Raw genomic sequence first — 19,443 nt, forward strand, 5'->3', positions numbered from 1 at the left:
ACAGTCTTCAATAATAAGTTCAAATTTGAGATAACCAATATCAGACTGTTATGCGCATCCGTAGAAAGTGTAATTACCTTAATACAATTTTAATTGTCACCTCTTTTGTTAGAATATATATTTAGACTCTATGCAAAATGAGCTACCTAATCAAGTTTCGTTACATTTCCATCCCGATGGTTTGTAGGAACCCATCTTTACGATCCTATTGGCGTGGCTAAAAATATATAAAATTGGACATTTATTTCTATCAAAAATTAATTATCTGCATAAATGATGACAATGTTTTTTTCCTGTAGAAACAAATAGACCAGAATTAGTCAAAAACTCTTTGAAGGACCACACATTTTAAAAAGTTCCCAAGGAAAATCTTTTGTTTGAATTTAAATTTAATTGATATACCCATTTCAATCCAAGGTTTCAATCCATAGAAAAATATAATATTTGAAAGTAATGATTGGGCTACGCGCCAATTTGACTGGGAACCATGTCGCCAACCTTGAAATTTGTTCTCTTTTTTTTTTCGTTGAAGGAAACCTTGAAATTGTCTTTACAACGGTGGAGGCTTATAATTTATATATAGTCGCGATAGCCTAATTATAATTAAAGTCTTTATCTGAAATCTTTTTTGTTAAACATATAAGAACTTGACACGTAACATTATGATTTCTTGTCCAGCGCGCCTGTGCTAAATACATCCACTTCCAAAGAGGTGAGATTACAGTCACTATTACCCTCGTGTAAGTGAGGGAGGCCAAACTGAGGTACGTCTCATCTATCCAATTGACAAACGCTTAGTTGTATAAACAATCCCTACGCAATTCTAAATATAGAGAGCCCTTATAGTTATATGCTAAGAATAGAACGGTTTGAAAAGGTTGATCATTATAGTTAGAGCCATATGACTTTCGTAAAATAACAAAAGTTATACTACACAATTATTAGACAACTGATTAAATTTAAGTTGAAGCGGCTAAATGGCCAAATAGAATTTAAGGATTTGCAAAATAGCCAAAGTTTATCAAGTATAAGCAAAATAGTCAAGCTGCGATTAATCCAGGCAGGATTAAATTTAATCCAGATAGTATTTCTGGATTAAATTTAATCCAGGCATGATTAATTTAATCCAGTGATTTTATTCAGTCTTAAAATTTAATCATCGACCTTCTCCGATCTCCTTCTTCTCAGACCTCCTTCCAGTCACCGCAATCGCACAGATCTTACCTCCCGTCGGACTCTCCGTCACGACGATGAAGGCGAGGAGATCGACGGAGATTCGGGACTCTCTGTCACGCTACGGCGACGAGGAGGGCTTCCTCGCTGGAAAGGTTCGTCGCCGAGATAGTCTCCGCCGCCCGCCACATGGCCGACCACCGCCCGCGGCCGGACCCCGCGATGCTGCGCATGGAAGTCGAGATGGTCCTCCCGGTTGATAGAATCCCCGGCGGCGAGGCGACAGAGGAGAGATTGATCGGTTTCGTTCCGGCGAGCGAAGAGTCGATCGAGGATTTGGAGAGAGTGGTGACTATTTTGCTTAACCTAATGAAATTATGGCTATTTTGCAAAAGATATAGTTTGAATTGGCTAGTTCATGTCATTTTTTCTTAAATTTAACAAAACAAAACAAAAAATTATTCAATATAAAAGATAAAATTAACACAGTTAGTGACTACGTTATATAAAGTTGTAAAATTCAACTTTTTCACATATTCGTCCAACAAAATTATCTTGCGTGGGATATTTCATTACAAGATTATTATGAGCACAACTGTTGTTGAAGTCAGGGATTCATTTATGACGTGGCATATTATTATATATATATAAAGCAAAACTCATGTTTTACTATTCATACTACAAGTAACCCCATCTTTTTTTCTTAAAATTTCCAAAAATACCTATTTAACTTTTAAAATTACATAAGTAACCGTATAACAAAATTTCAAAAATAACTTTAAAAAACGAAAATTCCAAAAACAACTCTAAAAAGCGAAAATTCCAAAAATAACTCTAAAAAATGAAAATTCTCTAAACTTACTTTAAAACGATAATAATTATTAGCCGATTAATAATTTTATAATTCAAATTACTTATGATCAGTACAATTATTGAAAACTAATGAACATATAAGTAATGATATTGGTTAATCATAATTTTTGTATTGCTAAAAAAAATTGTGTTTATAATTACAACTTACTATTTCTAATTTTTTTATATCTAAGTTATTATTTCATTAAAATGGTTTAAATATATATTAAAAAGTGGTAAAAAAATGCTAACTTTTACATATGACAAATGACAACCAACAATTGCAAACCGTTCACATTATTATCTAAATTAAAATTTATCAAGCCTCCCGGGCAACGCCGGGGCCTATTGCTTGTTCTCTAATGTAGAAGAGCCGCTTTATTTAAATTGTTTGTAAATAAATTAAAAGTTAGTTACGCTGTTTATGTTAAGAGGTTCGAACGAGGGAAAAAAATCTTGAGTGGGAGAGACAGAGCCCGGCTCAAAGAAATCGGGGTCTTGGACGAGAAAAAAATAGAGAGTTTTTTATAATTATATTTAAATTTTTAATTTATCATTAAACAAAACATTAAATATGAAATTATAAGACAATTGAATTAATTTAAAAAAAGAGTCATACGACAAATTAGAAAGTAAGAAAATTACACAAAATCCATTTTTCTTGCTTTTTTACATGCAAATTCAGAAATTAAATTCTTATACTCAAGTTCGTCTAACAACTCTTTTCAACTGATAAAATAGCAAGTCCATTGAGTCTTTCTTGGCACATAGATGACCTCAAATAAGACTTTACCAACTTCACTTGGAAAAATTTCTCTATGCGGAAGCAACGGAAACAGAAATAATCAACATTATCCTATAAACAACATAAGCATTAGGAAAAGAATCAATGTGCTTAATATAATTAAGTATTTCCATTGAATTGCTATCATCCTTTTGAAAAACTTCCCTTAAAACCTTTAATTCAGAAAATAAATCCAAACCATCTAAATCGGAATTTCCATCATACCTTAAAAAAAACATTCAAGATTCAAACAACATTTTTTCAAAGTATCTTCATCTAATAGCTTAAGTTTTTTAAAGTTGAACAAAAAACCAAATAGATTTTCAAATACTTTAAATTGTTCAAATATGGTTCTAAGAAAAGTTATTACTTGATCAACCATAAAAAGAAAATACTCAATCCTAAATAACTCCTCGGGAGATCTTATGTTATCATCAACATCATTTTCTTCAAAATGTTTTTTTTTCTACGGATAACTCTTTTTTCACGAAACGTAGGATCTATCTTCATCTCATTTGCAATTTCTTTTGCGGAAATCATAGCAGATACAAATCCATTTTGACGATAATTTTCAAAAAAAGAAACAATGCCTTTTAGTTAATCTATAGCATCGTTGATATGAATATCTTCACTTTGAAAGTTTTTGCTAACCGAAGTGACAACAAACAAAGTTTTAGTTAATCACTTGTTTTTTGCCTTCTCATGAACCCTTGTTTATAGTAGTGAGAAGGCTATATTCTTGGTAGTTTCCAAAATATATTATTTACTTTTATTGTGTTCACACTAGTAAATCAAAGCTTAGCCATTAGATCTCATCTCATGAATCATACTTTCTCTCTTAGCCCATCAGATCAATATTTATGAGATTTTATTTTTTGTTTAAATAGAGAATATTTATTAATGAGAGAATAAAGGAAATATCTTATTTCCCTTTAAATATTATTCTCTCTAAATATTTATGAGAGAAAATAAAGGAGAATATCTTATTTCTTTTTAAATATTATTCTCTAAATATTCATGAGAGAAAATAAATGAAAATATCTTATTTCTTTTAAATATTATTCTCTCTAAATATTCATGAGAGAGAATAAAGGAAAATATCATATTTCCTTTTAAATATTATTCTCTCTAAATATTCATGAGAGAGAATAAAGGACAACATCTTATTTCCTTTTAAATATTTTTCTCTCTCTTTAATTTAAACAACTAACGAGAAAATTTTGGTAAGTATCAATATGCTATGGACGAATTTGACACATGGCCAAGAGGGAGATGACGCAATTCCTTGTGCTCAAATCCCAAAAAATTCGACTTCCTCATTTTGTGCAAGGCCCAATTGCTTAAAACTCAATTAATTAATTAGTTACTTGGTCCAACAATAAACAAATAAGTAATTGATTAATTATTTACTTGATCAAACAACGAATAATTAATACTACCATAAATAATTATTTAACTCTGCAAATACTCATATTTCATAATTGATGCTGTCAATCACAATTACAGCTTGTGAGACTATAATAATGAAACATTATTATTCAAAAGTTCTTATCCGCCTTTATCAGAGCCGAATCAGGGACTATGGACCTAGTATTAGAAGATCCGAATCGGACACTATGGACCTAGTATTAGAAGCTTAACAAATCCGATGAAAAAGACGAAAAAGTCATTTCTCTTTTCCACATAGATTTGTCTAATCTTTGTTAAACTCTACCTTGCAAGCCAAGACTGAATCCTCCTTGGTACTAGAATTATATTTACTCATCGTCACGAGTGTCCATTGATATAGTCAGTTCGTGATCAAGATCCTCAAAGTTCATCCCATGTCGAGAAAAGTCAATTATTCCGTTATACTTTTCTTGAAACCTATAAGCCCTAAGTATTGTTGCTTTCCCAGTGAAAGATTCTTCCGAACGTACAAACTTCGGAAGTGCACGTAATCTATCGGTTCTGGAATCCATCCTTATGTGAGAGAACATTTACCTTCTTTCAGGAAGGCTGGATTTCATATATGTAAATCACTTCTCACTCGAACCATGTTTCGAAACTCCCAAGACATAAGCTATGATTAGCATGATAGTGACCTTTTAGCGGATGAGTCAAAGAGTGCGGTAACATGATCTAGTGTCCACGATCACTTCAAGATTTAAATCAAGTCTCAGTGTGATCATCATTAGCGACATCGGTTAGTGTATCGTAACGGTCCTTAAATGACACATCTACAATCAAGACATGTCCGGGTCGTATACTTACCACAAGTGTAGAATGCTCCCACTAAATGATCAACCTTCACTTGTGTTCCACATATATGATTTCAGATTCAGCTACCCAGGCTTGAATCAATCATCGACTAGTTTTAGTTCACCGTCCAAGCTCAGATGCCGTGCATGTGACTCACTTCAATACGGAGACTATGGGTTGATGAATTTTTTATAAATCTTAATGTATAAGAAATAACGCTTTCGATTCGAATAAATTATAAATGAAAAAACTTTATTTTATTAGTAATTTCAACGAGAACTTACATAAGCATATTCTCGTGGGCAAAATTTCTAACACGGACCACACATCGGAGGAAATACGATGAACGCTCAAAAAAGCTATGTCAGGGAAGCATAGCCTAGGCACCGAAAAATCTTGTTTGCGGTAGAACAAGGACCAACCAAGGTACTCAAACCGAGTTCGGAACTAATCAGTTTTACGGTGGAAGACGTGCGATGGGTGATGTTCCCGCAGCAATGATCCTTTGGTAATCTCATCTCTAATCGAGAACCGTAATATTCATCGGATCTTTGTCCCCGCACAGTGGAAGAGTGCATTCGATATTCTCTACGAAGAAACATTCAACATAATGGGTCTTATGAAAGAATGTTTGTCCCCGTCTCCGAAAAATCTCTACGGATTCACCAGAGATTCAATCAAACTTGAAGGAATGATCTCAGTCCCGATTATAATAGGAGAGCATCTGAGATTATGAAAAAAAATAAAAAATAAAATTAAAAAAAACTTGTCAATACTAGATGGGTAGTAGTCTCGGAAAAATTGGCTTTCAATCCGATAATTGGAAGGTCGACCCTGCAAAATCTTGGATCTATCACTTCGATTCAATATTTGAAGATGATGTTCCCAACCGAGCAAGGGGTCAAAGAAGTCCAGGGAACCCAAGCCCTCGCAAGAAGCTGCTACGCCGACTATCTCAAGATAAGCAGACCCACAAGGTAATGACGATCGACATCCATCTCGACCCGCGTCTCTAGTACAAGAAGCAATCGGACCTGGAAATGAAGTGGAAGAAGTTGTCTCATATCCAGAGCAGCTAGAGAAAAAGCTTAGAGTCGAGAAATACCTTGAATCATGTACCAAAAATGATATCATATATCTTCTATCTAATAACTTAGATATTTTTGCATGGTATCAAGCTAACATGATAAGGACAAATCCTGAGCTAGCATGCCGTAGGCTAAATATAGATCCCAAAGAAAAGCTCATTAGGCAAAAAATAATAATGTTAAACAATGAGAGATACACTGCTTTGAAAGAAGAAGTAGATGAGTTAATCTTGAATAGATTGATTTGTGAAACAAAGTATCCGAGTTGGGTGGCCAACCTCGTCTTGGTAAAAAAAAAAATCAAACGAAAAATGGCGTACCTGTGTGGATTTCACATACTTAAACAAAGTTGGTCCTAAAGATAGCTTCCTCCTGCTGAGGATTGACCAATTAGTCGATGTTACTACAGGTCACGGGCTTCTAACCTTTATGGATGCCTACTCCGGATATAATCAGATCCCTATGTATGGTCTAGACCACGACCACACAACATTTATAACAGACTGGGGAATATACTGTTATAAAGTAATGCATTTCGGATTGAAAAATGTCGGAGCAACATGCCAAAGGCTAGTTAATTGGATGTTTGCAGACTTACTTGGAATTACGATTGAAGCATACATCGATGACCTATTAGTAAAAATTCAAAAAATAAGTGAACATGTCAAACACTTAAAAAGAGCTTTTGAAATACTCCGTCAATTTTGTATGAAACTTAACCCGTTAAAATCTACGTTTGTAAACTGTTTTTAAAATAGTTTTTGTTAGTAGCAGAGTAGATTTATCGTTTGGTAAAATACAAATGATTATGAAAAAAAGACCAAAATAAACATCTCTTTCTACTATAAATAATAATTATACATAGTGATTTGTAATAAAAATTATATATATGTAATAAATAAATAAATCATAATTTTATAGTTAAATGATATAAATAATTTTTATATTTAATAATTTATATTGTACATATATATATATATATATATATATATGTATTATGTATATGTACGTGACCCATGAAATATAAATAGTTGTTTTGTATGCTTCCATGCTTCTCTCTCAATATATCTCCCTTAACATATGTAAGCTTTAAATATGTATATACATATATATATATATATATATATATATATATATACATAAATATAGGTATAGATTTGTTTGTTTGGTTAACACCGTGCATGACTCGTTAAATGTGTTAATTCTAATAACCATAAAAAAATTGCTTTTTAATTATAATAAGAATATATAATAAAGCTTAAAATAGTAAAGGTTAGTGTAGTACTACGTACCATAAAGTCTTGGTGAGCCACAAAACTGTGATGGTAATATTGTACGAGGAAACAAAATAACCAATAAGAGGACCCCATCCCGCGGGACCGCTCGACCACCCCCAGTGCATGACCGAGGGCCTCATCGTGTGCGACCGGCAAAAGGTGAAGGGAAGGCAAGGCGTGAACTTGGACGCCTTAGTTGGCATATTCACACGACTCGGACACGACGTCGAAGAGATCGGCGTCGCCAACACTTACGCAGCTACGCTCTCGCCAACCAATGTCTTGAGAACCACAAAAGTGTTAGGGTAATATTGTGTGAGGAAACAAAATAACTAATTTAATAAGCAATCTCGAACACACCCAATATCGGCAACATCTAAATCGGTAACAACACCAAAGAAAAATATATGGGTCAACAAAAAATAAGGGAAAAACAAAATATGAAAAGAAAAAAAAAACTACCATATTAATATTAAAAAAATGAATTATAAAGAACGATAGAATAGTGTAATGAATTAAAGAAAAATTGTCTAAAATAGTGAGCATGGTTAGTTATTAAAATGAAGGATTGACTATTTTTTCATTGAATTACTTGCAAAGTAGTCTAGATAGAGTAATTTCTCTTGTTTTTGGGTTCTTAAGTTTTGCATTTTTTTTTTGGGTTCTTAAGGTTTGCATTGTTTGTGTGTTTGGTTGATTACTATCTGTGAGTACGGAAGATTGTTAGGATCGAGTTTTGGCCAGTTCAATTTACAACAACTATAACTATGTTTCCTCCCTTACAAATTATATATCATATATATGTATCATGGTTCCATTTTGAGACTTTGAAGTACGATTACATAACATATGTATTAATTGATAATTAGGGTAACAAAAATGCCATAAAATGTTTTGAAGTGCGATTACATAACATATATGTATCATGGTTCCATTTTGAGACTTTGAAGTACGATTACAAGATAATGTTTTTAAATCTCATTTCCATATTATTTTATGCCATAAAATCTCTTTCCTAAGATATATATATATATATATATATATATATATATAATAAAAAAAAATAGTCAATTTAAACGTTTGACATGCTAAATAGCAAACGTTTGATAAATCTTAGGTAAATAGCCGCAAATAATTACGTGGCCTAATATATAGAGGAAATTTATCAAACGTTGTCTATTTAGCAATCTCGAACGTTTAAATTAACTATTTAAAAAAAAAAAAAAAAAAAACAACAACAACAACAGTTATGTACTTGCGTATATGTCGTTCAAATAAAATTTTGTTAATGTGTCACTCTTTACACCCTACCCTCTAAATTGTTAGGTAACATCATAGAAGCGTTTTAGGTCCACATATAAATATTAATTTGATACCGGATGTGTATCTGATTTTGTTCAAGATCATAGCGCCTTATAACATAACTTTTCTCAAATCAATGCCAACTGTAAAAGTTCGGAAATTTCTTCTTTCGTCAAGACCAGGCAACTAAGTATTAAGATTTTCATGGAATTTGACTTCCAGGAACTTTCTTGAACGGAATTAGAAAATAATCTCTAAAATAATTAAGTTGAAGTTTTAGGTCGCATTTGGCGCCTGAAAAGGACTTACTTGCGTGAGTTTCTCGGCTTGTGCATGGAAATACGTCTCTTCTGTAGTAGATAATGATTCATTAAAACTAAGCCCATGTGATCTTATAGTTAATAACATGTGGAAAAGAACTTAATTAACCATTAGAATAATGTTATTGTCTATATAGTTTGATATTAATTGATCTGCCGTATATTATGCTCCATGACTTTTATCAATGTACTCTTGCACTTTACGTTACGTGTTATGCCGTCATTTTTCACAAGTGAATAACGAAACTCCTAACCAAAAAAACAACAAATAAAAAATTAAAGGAAAATGACTCAAACAACTCTGAAGGATGCGCTTCAAGTAGCTCTAAAGGTTAAGCCTCAAACGGCTCTGAATATTGAGCCATAAAATGCTTATGAAGGCTGAGCCCCAAACGGTTCCGAAGGTTAAACCCCAAACGGCTCTGAAGGTCGAGCCACAAAATGATTCTGAAGGCGGAACCCCAAATAGCTTTTAGCCCCAAACGGTTCTGAGCCTCAATTGGCTCTGAGAGCTGACTCCAAACAGCTCTAAAAATTGAGCCTCAAACGTCTCTAATGATGTGAAACCATTTTTTTGGCAGCTAAAGGTACAAATCTCTCTATAAATACCAGCATGTCTTAGAAGAAAAAAAAACACACAATCCTTAAAGAAGTAAAATATAACAACTTCTCTCTCCCTCTCGCTCTTTTTTTCTCTGTCTAAAGTTTCCTCAACACATACCCACAAAATATTGTTAGATTTACTCCACAACTCTCAATTTTGATTCTAGAATAACACAAAAAAAAAAAAAAAAAAAAAAATGAAAAGTCGAACTCGGTTTAAAGATATATATAAAAAAAAAAAATCAAATAACTCAACCTGTACAGTCCTAAATTAAATAAGAAGTTACGAACAACGAATTAAAAAATTCCAAAGCTATATTGCGCTCGGTGGTTGGCACTTGGCAAGTCGTACGACCGATGTAAATGGCTAAGCTTATCTGTTTATCCTTTATTATATTTTGGATGAGAAATTTCATTTTCTGGGCTTAATAAACCATTAAATATCAAGATTAGACCCTAATGTTTAAAAATATCTAAATATGAACTTTTGACCCAAAATCGGACACAAATACCCTTGATTCAAAAAACCCATGTGTTTTCTCTCATTTTCAAATGATTTTCATCACAAATCTTTTTCATTTTCGAATTGGTTGCGCTAGGATTAGAATTTTCGGTGGTCGAGCTCACCGTTGAGCTCGTGGGGTTCGGGGCAATGCCCCGATTTTTTTTTTTTTTTAGGAATTTGGGTATGTGTTCAGTTTCGATTTTGAGGGTTTCACCTTGAATTTCATCGTACAGCATCGTACGGCATCGTACGATGTCGTACGATGAGATACAATGAATCTCACATTGAATCTCATCGTACGACATCGTACAGCATCGTACGACATCGTACGATGAGATACAATGTGAAACCCTCAAAATCGATAAAATTCATACACATTATAATGTACGATGTCGTACGATTCTGTACGATGTCGTACGATGCTGTACGATGCGATACGATGAGATACAATGTGAAACCCTCAAAATCGATAAAATTCATACACATTATAATGTACGATGTCGTACGATTCTGTACGATGTCGTACGATGCTGTACGATGCGATACGATGAGATACAATGTGAAACCCTCAAAATCGATAAAATTCATACACATTATAATGTACGATGTCGTACGATTCTGTACGATGTCGTACGATGCTGTACGATGCGATACGATGAGATACAATGTGAAACCCTCAAAATCGATAAAATTCATACACATTATAATGTACGATGTCGTACGATTCTGTACGATGTCGTACGATGCTGTACGATGCGATACGATGAGATTCAATGTGAAACCCTCAAAATCGAACCTGAACACATTCAATGCTGTACGATGTCGTACGATGATGTACGATGTCGTACGATGTTGTACGATGTCGTACGATGCTGTACGATGCGATACGATGAGATTCAATGTGAAACCCTCAAAATCGAACCTGAACACATTCAATGCTGTACAATGTCGTACGATGATGTACGATGTCGTACGATGTTGTACGATGTCGTACGATGCTGTACGATGCGATACGATGAGATTCAATGTGAAACCCTCAAAATCGAATCTGAACACATACAATGCTGTACGATGTCGTATCTCATCGTACGACATCGTACGATGCTGTACGATACCGTACGATGCTGTACGATGAAATTCAAGGTGAAACCCTCAAAATCGAAACTGAACACATACCCAAATTCCTAAAAAAAAAAAAAAAATCGGGGCGTTGCCCCGAACCCCACGAGCTCAACGGTGAGCTCGACCACCGAAAATTCTAATCCTAGCGCAACCAATTCGAAAATGAAAAAGATTTGTGATGAAAATCATTTGAAAATGAGAGAAAACACATGGGTTTTTTGAATCAATGGTATTTGTGTCCGATTTTGGGCCAAAAGTCCATATTCAGATATTTTTAAACATTAGGGTCTAATCTTGATATTTAATGGCTTATTAAGCCCAATTAATGAAATTTCTCTTTTGGATTCGTGTTATTGATAGATAGTGTTAATTTTAAATAGTCGACTATTAAAAAGGGGCTGCCAATCGTGTATACTGTCAGGGGTTGTTGGAAGACTTTGGAATCTATGCGAGAATGGTAGTTATTTTCTTTTATATAAAAGAGCTCACGTGATCAATTGTACTAATAATACTTAAAAGTTAGTTAATATATTAGGTGGGAGATGAATCCGAACAAAGTTGCACTTGCACATAAAGAATAATGCAGATTGGCTGCTAATTCAAATGCAACTATATTTTTTAATTTTTTGAAAGGAAATGTAATTATTAAGTATAATATACGTGTTACCTAAGTTTATTTGATTACCCCATGTAGCACTATATTATGGTACGTATAAGCTTGTTGTTTATGCAACTATTATTATTGTATAATATATGGTACGTAAGTGTACTGTTATGGTAGCTCTTATATTTTATATTTATGGTCACTATTTCTATTTATTATTCATAAACAAAGTACCCCATCTTGTAAGCAGTAAGCAATAGCGGTATTATGCGCTCATATACTTCATTGCTTGAATTTTTATTTTTAAAATCCAACGAACTCCAAGGATGACTCAGAGTCTAATATAAAGGATTCAAGGGAGCGTCAAATGAACAACGTGTACTATAATAAAATTAAGAACAACCGTCTGTGAAATAATATGTCCTCGTAATATAAAAACTCGATCTTTTCTCTTTAATATCACGCTAAGTGTCATTACACTCCTTCTGTCTAATTTGAAGTCAAATAGTCAATTAACTAATCACATTTTCATCACGTGATAGACAAAATAAGAGAATTTTCATAAATACCTTTTGATTTCCATTATACAAAACTAAGAATTAAACAATAATCAAGTTAATAAATGAAAAAAATTAAACATAAATATAAACAAATATATTAAAATCATCGAACCACCACCACCAATTCTGATATTGCTCCGCCGTTGCTCATCTCTATTTCCGTCAAGTTTCGCGGATTGAACTATTTCAAAATCTATCAATCCACGCCGCTGAGGTTTACGCTAGCGGCTTCCAGTCCCGCCCCGATGCCGAGACTCACGCCACCGACCCCGACGATGAGAGACATTGCTCCAAAGAAATCCGCGCCGCAAGCCAGAACGGTGGGTTGAGTCATCATCTTGGTATCCCTAGATCTGAAGAATCGCCCTGCCGTGAGTTGCACTTGACTGTCGCCACTCGGCATCAAAGATGAACACGCTCCGACCACGTTCAGATCTGGAACGTTGGCCCCGGACGACACGACAAGGACGCGGAATTTAGCACCGAGATTCAATGAACTTTCAACGCCGTCCAGATATGATCTCTACGACGCGCACGAAGACACGATTGTTTTTGCTCCTTCTCCAATCGGTGTAACCATCACAGGTTCGACACAACCACGAGGACAATCAAGGTTTTAGGTTTATAAAGTCACGCAAATCAACGTCTACTTTTGTTTCACAATGGACGAGTAAGAAGAAGAAATGCTTTATATTAAGTAATCTTGCATGAAATTTAGAGCTTTTGCTATTCTTAAGTGTTGTTGTGGCTATTGACGATGAAGATGTTCTTGGTAGCCATTGCAAGGACTTTGGGTTTTTTTTTGGGGTAACCACAACGAGAATTGTGATTTTCCCCACCACTACAACAAGCTTGACTACGGCGGCGATAGAAAAGAGAGCAATCTTAACGCGTTTGACCTGATCTCATTTTCATCGGGCTTTAGTCTCTGGTGACTGTTCGCCACGGAGGTTTCGGAATAGAGAACTCGGCGGAGCCGGCGGAGTGGTGGAGAGAGTTTGTGACGTGGCGAGAGGTGAGGCTTCGGCGGTGGCTAAGGGTAGGGCCGGCCAAATATATATCGAGATGAGAATTTAAAAATAAGCCTTTAAAAAAAATTAATGATATATTAAGGGAAAAAATCATCTTTAACCATGATTTATGATAAATATAGATATAATGCAACCTTTAAGTTGTTAGGACTTGCTTAGGAACTTGTAAAGTCTTTTTATCAGAGACATGTCAGATTGAGCATAAAAGATCTGAGAAATGCAAGCGCAAACCTCCACTTGTTCAGTTTTCTAACTTGTAATATTATTATTTTGCATAAAAAAAAGTCTAAACAAAACAAAGCGAACCAAGCAAAAAAGACCACACAAAGTCAGCAAGGGATGGTATCATTTTCTCACTATCGATGGATGAACGTAAGTTTTAATTAAAGTATAACCTATTCAACTTATTTCACAAGTAAACTAATTTGTTATCTACATTCACAAAGGCGGGCTAATGGTTTGATGCTCAGTCCGCTTATTGGGTGGGAGAGACTCCATCAAACCACTCATGGGAAATGGACTACGCCTACGACTAGACACTACTATGTAACTTTGATTTAATTTTCAGTAACGCTTCAAGTTTTCAATTAGTGTAATTAATTTTGTAACTATTGTATGCAGACCCGGATCGTAGATCAGGTAGCTGATATACAACGACAAGCTCAAGCGCGAGGGGAAACCCCAAGCCAAGACACTATGGAGGAGGCTGTGATGGCTATTATTCTCGACACACGATGTGACTAGACTATGGTGATAGGTCCATTGATCCCTCGTTCGGATCTGCTAGAAGCCCAGGAGGACCCCGCGCTAGAGGAAGAGATGTCTACACTACGGAGAGCAGTGAGAGGCCTAGTTGGTGTGTATGACGCCTTATCTAGAGGAGCGTTAGACCCAGAGGTAGCGTCAAGGTTGAGCCAGATTGCGAGACGTTACGGATCGCCGTCATCGACCTCCCCACGTGCATCCGAGCGCAACCCAGAGGCACGACGATGATCACCTGAGGATCCTCCATCGTCATCGGCTCAAGCAAGTAGAGGAAGTCGTGGCTCCGTCCTGATGAAGCCGAATATGGACCAGGTGGAAGACGCGCATCAGACGGACGACGTTGACCGCAGTTATTTGTTATTTAGGAATTTTCTTATGTTCAGACTATTTTTATTTCATTTTTTATTTTGTTTAAACTTTTAATTAGTTTATTACTACGTATTTTGGTATAAACAAAACTTTTGATTTCATGTTTTTAAAAATAAATTAAATGAAATCTGCAAATTTTAATTAGAATTAGGAAAAATATAATATTAAAAAAATATATAAAAAAACAGTAATATTGGAAGCGACAATCCACTTCTAATGTCGCTTCTAAATATTACCCGCGAAATGGCGGGAAAACATTAGAAGCGACAATCCGCTTCAATTGTCGCTTCTAGCCGCTTCTTGCTATTTCGCGGGAGCCATTTTTGGCACCAAATTTTGGACTTAGAAGTGACCCTAGAGGCAACAAGTCGCTTCTAAAAAATTTGCTTCTAATTTTTATAAGCGACTGGCCTTTAGAAAGTCACTTCTAAAGGTCATTAGAAGCGACTTTTTTTGCCTTTAAAACGACTTTTGTCGCTTCTAGAGACATTTTTTGTAGTAGTGTTCCTCTTGGAACAACGGTTGACGACTTTGCCCCAACAACACAGGATCAATAAGTTGCTCGGGTTTGATTTTGGCGTAGAATAATGTGCATGCGTCCTAAATCGAGTTGCAGATGCCTTGTCCCGCCGTGAGGAAGAGGCCGACAAAGAATGCTCGCTATCCTCACTATCTCGAGCTCGCCCAAGACTTTTCGAGGAGTTTCTCCTTGGGTTGTAACATGTTGCATGTTTGTTTGTTGGGAGAGGTATAGTTTGGGCTAGACAAGCTATTACATCAAAAATTAGACGGAGAATCAGGACCGCAGAAAGAGTACAAGAAATATATTGTTTGACATGAGTAGAGAAGAGATGAAATAAACGTTCTCTCACTCGGCATGTACTATATATGTAAGGATTGAAAACCAATGGTCTTTCTGATGCGTCCCAAACTAGAGTGGTGGAACTATTAAGGATATTAAAAAAAAACCAGCAAAGGTGAACAAGGTTTGGAAAACAACGCAAAACCTGAGAATGTCCCATGACCAAACGATCACAATCTTTTTGTTCAGACATATGGGAACCCATTTTTCATGCTATCCAGAGTTGTACGACAATGTTTGATAAGTACAATTCATTTCACACTTATCAATGCTTTTCGAAAGTGAATCGAGACTTGTTCTTGATATTTTTTATGTTATTTTGTAGTGTTTAGTTCTTTTCGGGTATAGCAGAGTAAGAGAAGGTTCTAGTGCGAAATCGTGACAAATCGGAGCTAAATGAAGCAAGTTGCGGCCCTCGAACGTCAAGGGTCAAAGTTGAAGAAAAGTCAACCCGAAAGTCAACATGTCCCATTGACCAGGCCACACGTCGCGAGCAAAGAAGAGGGACGCGACGCGTGCACCCGTGAACGCGTCACGTACACGACACAAAGTTACTCTGAGGCTCACGCGACAGACACATATGCAGACACACGACGCGATGCGTTAATGGTCTCATGTGTCGCGTACTAAATAATGCTAAGGCATTGGGATCACATCTATAAAGAGCTCATTTTCGAGCTAAGGCATTGGGATCACATCCAAGGGCCCATAATGCTCTGAAAATACCCACTGAAGCACTAAATACAATTTGTTAGGGTTAGTTTTCATTATTTCTCATTAAACTTGGTTTGAGAGAGAGAGAGAGAGAGAGAGAGAGAGCAAAATGAGGGTTTGGAAAAGAAGTTATTGAAGTTTTTGAGAAGAAGAAGAAAAAGGAGAAGAATGAAAGAGCTAGTGTGATAAGCTTCTCCAACCTATTCTTCACCACCATCTTCTCCATAGTTTTATCATTCTATCATTTCCTCTTTCTCATTACTTTGCTTGAACTCCATTTTGTTTATCTTTTCTATTTTAGTTTGAATCTTGTGCAATTGATTAGAGATAACTTTAGTTGATCTTGATTGAGACTTTGGATTTCTTGTTGGATTGGATTTGATTATTGTTCATTGAATGATCATGTCTCTCTTTGTGTTTATGCTTGTGCTCATCTTAATATTGTTTTGCTTAATCATAATCATGAGTTGCTAAACCCTTAGAATAGGTGTGATGTAGTTGGGTGATTTGATTCGGTCTAGCTTTGTGCTTAAATGTGGTTTGTTTGTGGTGATAAAGAGAAATTGGGGTGGTTAATATCATTGTTTGGCTTGACAAACTAGGTAGTGAATCTCTAGACCCGTTTAGACACCGAGAGGTGGTAATCGAGTGTGTTCAACCCGTTCGCTCACCCGCCTACCTAGATCTATAGAAATATTAGGGGTTTGTGTAATTGTTTGAATTCTCGTAGCAAATGCAATTGTTTGTTTTAATAGGACTCAAGCTAAGAGGTGTAAGTTCATCAACCAATTAGACCAGTTTTTACTCGAGAGAGTTAAATGGGTATTCAAGAGGGAATTGTACAAGGTTTACCCAAACACTATCTATTACTAGAATTCTTAAAACTGACCGAATCGAAGAACTCAACGAAATCACACCCTTCACTCTCCATAATATTTGTCAAGCCTTATTTTAATTGCTTTTGTTTAATTTTGCATTCTATTTTCATTTCACTTTTAAACCATCAAAATCCCTTTTAAATTTTCATAACTCATTTAGATTTCCTAATTAATTAATATCGAAAAATAGACAAGTTCCTGTTGAGATCGATATTCATGCTCTAAACACATCTACTATTTGACGACACGTATGCTCTCGTTGTGTGAGATTTTCCTAGTTAAGGAAATCTTACATCACTGTTCTTATGTAGGAATAGGAACTGATATGACTTGTCTAATTTCTCGAGATTAGAAACATGATGTTTTTAACTTTCCTCTCTTCAATTTTTTAACTTTCCTCACTTCAATTTGTAGCGGTCTGGGAAAGGAGAGTAGTGAGCTATTTATGTTGCTCTTTTTGGCAGCGTTGGAATTCTTAAACCTCCCAATGCGATAGAAGCTTTGGCGATCCTTCATGGTATGTGGCTTGCCAAATATCTAAATCTCAAGAGGGATGTCATCCAGTCTGACTATCAAGTGGTGGCTAATGACACATTTTCTGTATAAAAACATGCCAAAACGATTCCAAATGCCGACATATTTCTTCCCCTTGTAGGAGAAAACAGAGCCAAATCCACCCTTTAATCATCCCTCTTGTTTGAGCTCCAGTGTAACCCAAGACTATCTCCATAAATTCTAAAACTAGGGTATCCAACAATGTCAAAATACCCTGCTGGTGCATTTGATGAGATGATATAAACGAAGGTGGATCTAATATTGGACACACTGCAGATAATATTAAATCATTAAAATATGATCAATCTTTCTTCACAACTTGGCAAAATGCCGATTTTTATATATAGACGCAACTTGATAACAGATGCTAAGTCTGTTTACTTTACCGACTTCCACACAATCATATTTAACAAATCACTAAAGAATCACTTCACTCGCCTTAGTAATCGTCTTCGTATAGAGAACTTACAGCTTGACTGCTCAAGAGAAAGCAGCTCAATATCGGATCAAGTTCCGATTTTTCAACGCGAACCAAGCTCCCTTTCCCACCTCAGATCCTCCGAGAACTCTGACAAAGCAGCCCGAGGATTGCCATCGGAGATGGACAAGTAGTACTCAGCTGTTCCATCGTCGACCTGCATGGATCTCTTCAGGGAGTGAATCACCCTTTTCTTGGCTTCCAAGGAAGTCCTCCATTTGTACGAAGACAAAGTCTTTTGGTCAGGACCAGAACCGTCCAAGTACAACACAGCAACTTCCCTTTTGGCATAGACGTCGAGCTCCACATAGCAAGTGCCTCCAACTAGAAGCCTCGGATCGCTTATGGGAATCAAAAGCCTGTCCCTTGAGTAGATCCCGTGCTCGCTCATCATGTTGTTTAATCGCTTAATGTCCACAACCTGAGAGAGTTAGCACCAAAGTCGCAACGTTAGTCATAAACTGTAATATTTGAATCCATATAAACAATACTGAACTTTGCATTGTAAGATTTACACAGGCTATGCAGAGTTCAACGGTATCCGTAATCATGAGCTATAACTCATTACACAGAGATGAGGGTTACCAAAGCAGCACAATGAAAGAACAAGCTGTAGGAGTCATCACAAACATATGTCCTATCTCTATAATCCCATTAGAAGACGACAAATTCTAAAAACGTAGCAAAATCTACAACAAAAGAAAACATCAACACGAAGAATTTGTTATAAAGGCCATCTTTTAACACTCAAAAGTACAGTTCTTGATAACTGTTTCGGAAAAGATTAAAATCCTCATAACCATCCAATCCAATCTAATCCACCAAGTTTCCATTTGTTGTACCCAAATCAATTTTCCCACACTTACTCAGGAACCAAACAGGACCAGCTGCTTTCGTACCTGAACAGAGTACTTGACGGCGAGGCTGGGCACACTATCGCCACGGACGATTCGATGAGAGATCGCGAACTTACCGAGGCCGTTGTCCCTCCAGAAGTTCCCGGAGAGAGGATCTCCGACGAGGAGGCTCAGCTTCCAGGGCTCCATGAAGGCTCTCACGAGGATTTCCCGGTCGGAGGCGACGGAGTTCCAGAGTCGGCAGACGCAGCTGGAGCGAGCCAGGTCGGGGATCGGAAGCTTCTGGAGGATGACGCGGAGCGTGTCGCGGCACGTCAGGGCAGAGAAGTGCGAATTCATCGGAGATATTACGGGGAGGGAATCGCACGATGAAGATGAGGGGGCTAACTTTTCGGTTGGGTTTAGGTGTTTCTGAATTTCATCTTCATATTCGTCTTCGTCGCAGCAAAAACCGATTTTCATTGGAGCGAACGACATACTCGAGTCGATGGGAAATATAAAAG

General features: G+C 36.1%; 1 protein-coding gene across 1 annotated transcript; it reads right to left on the bottom strand.

The window, feature by feature from the left end:
* Positions 1 to 17,882: 17,882 nt before the first annotated feature.
* On the bottom strand, positions 17,883 to 19,443 carry LOC149380739 (peptidoglycan-binding LysM domain-containing protein). Its single transcript, XM_089629804.1, has 2 exons — positions 18,983 to 19,443; positions 17,883 to 18,504 (listed from the first exon to the last, which is right to left on the bottom strand). The coding sequence occupies exons 1-2, from the start codon at positions 19,415 to 19,417 to the stop codon at positions 18,127 to 18,129; spliced, it is 813 nt and encodes a 270-aa protein (XP_089485930.1). The 5' UTR covers positions 19,418 to 19,443; the 3' UTR covers positions 17,883 to 18,126.

The sequence above is a fragment of the Urtica dioica genome, chromosome 11 (genome assembly GCF_054948205.1).
Source record: "Urtica dioica subsp. dioica isolate 48M chromosome 11, U.dioica_male_clone48M_v1_H2, whole genome shotgun sequence".
NCBI lineage: Eukaryota > Viridiplantae > Streptophyta > Magnoliopsida > Rosales > Urticaceae > Urtica > Urtica dioica.

What these genes read in the sequence shown, in the direction of transcription:
- LOC149380739 (XM_089629804.1), bottom strand. Translation starts at nt 19,417, where the DNA reads ATGTCGTTCGCTCCAATGAAAATCGGTTTTTGCTGCGACGAAGACGAA. An exon ending in CCGTCAAGTACTCTGTTCAG is followed by an intron (nt 18,505 to 18,982) that starts GTACGAAAGCAG and finishes TAACTCTCTCAG; the next exon opens with GTTGTGGACATTAAGCGATT.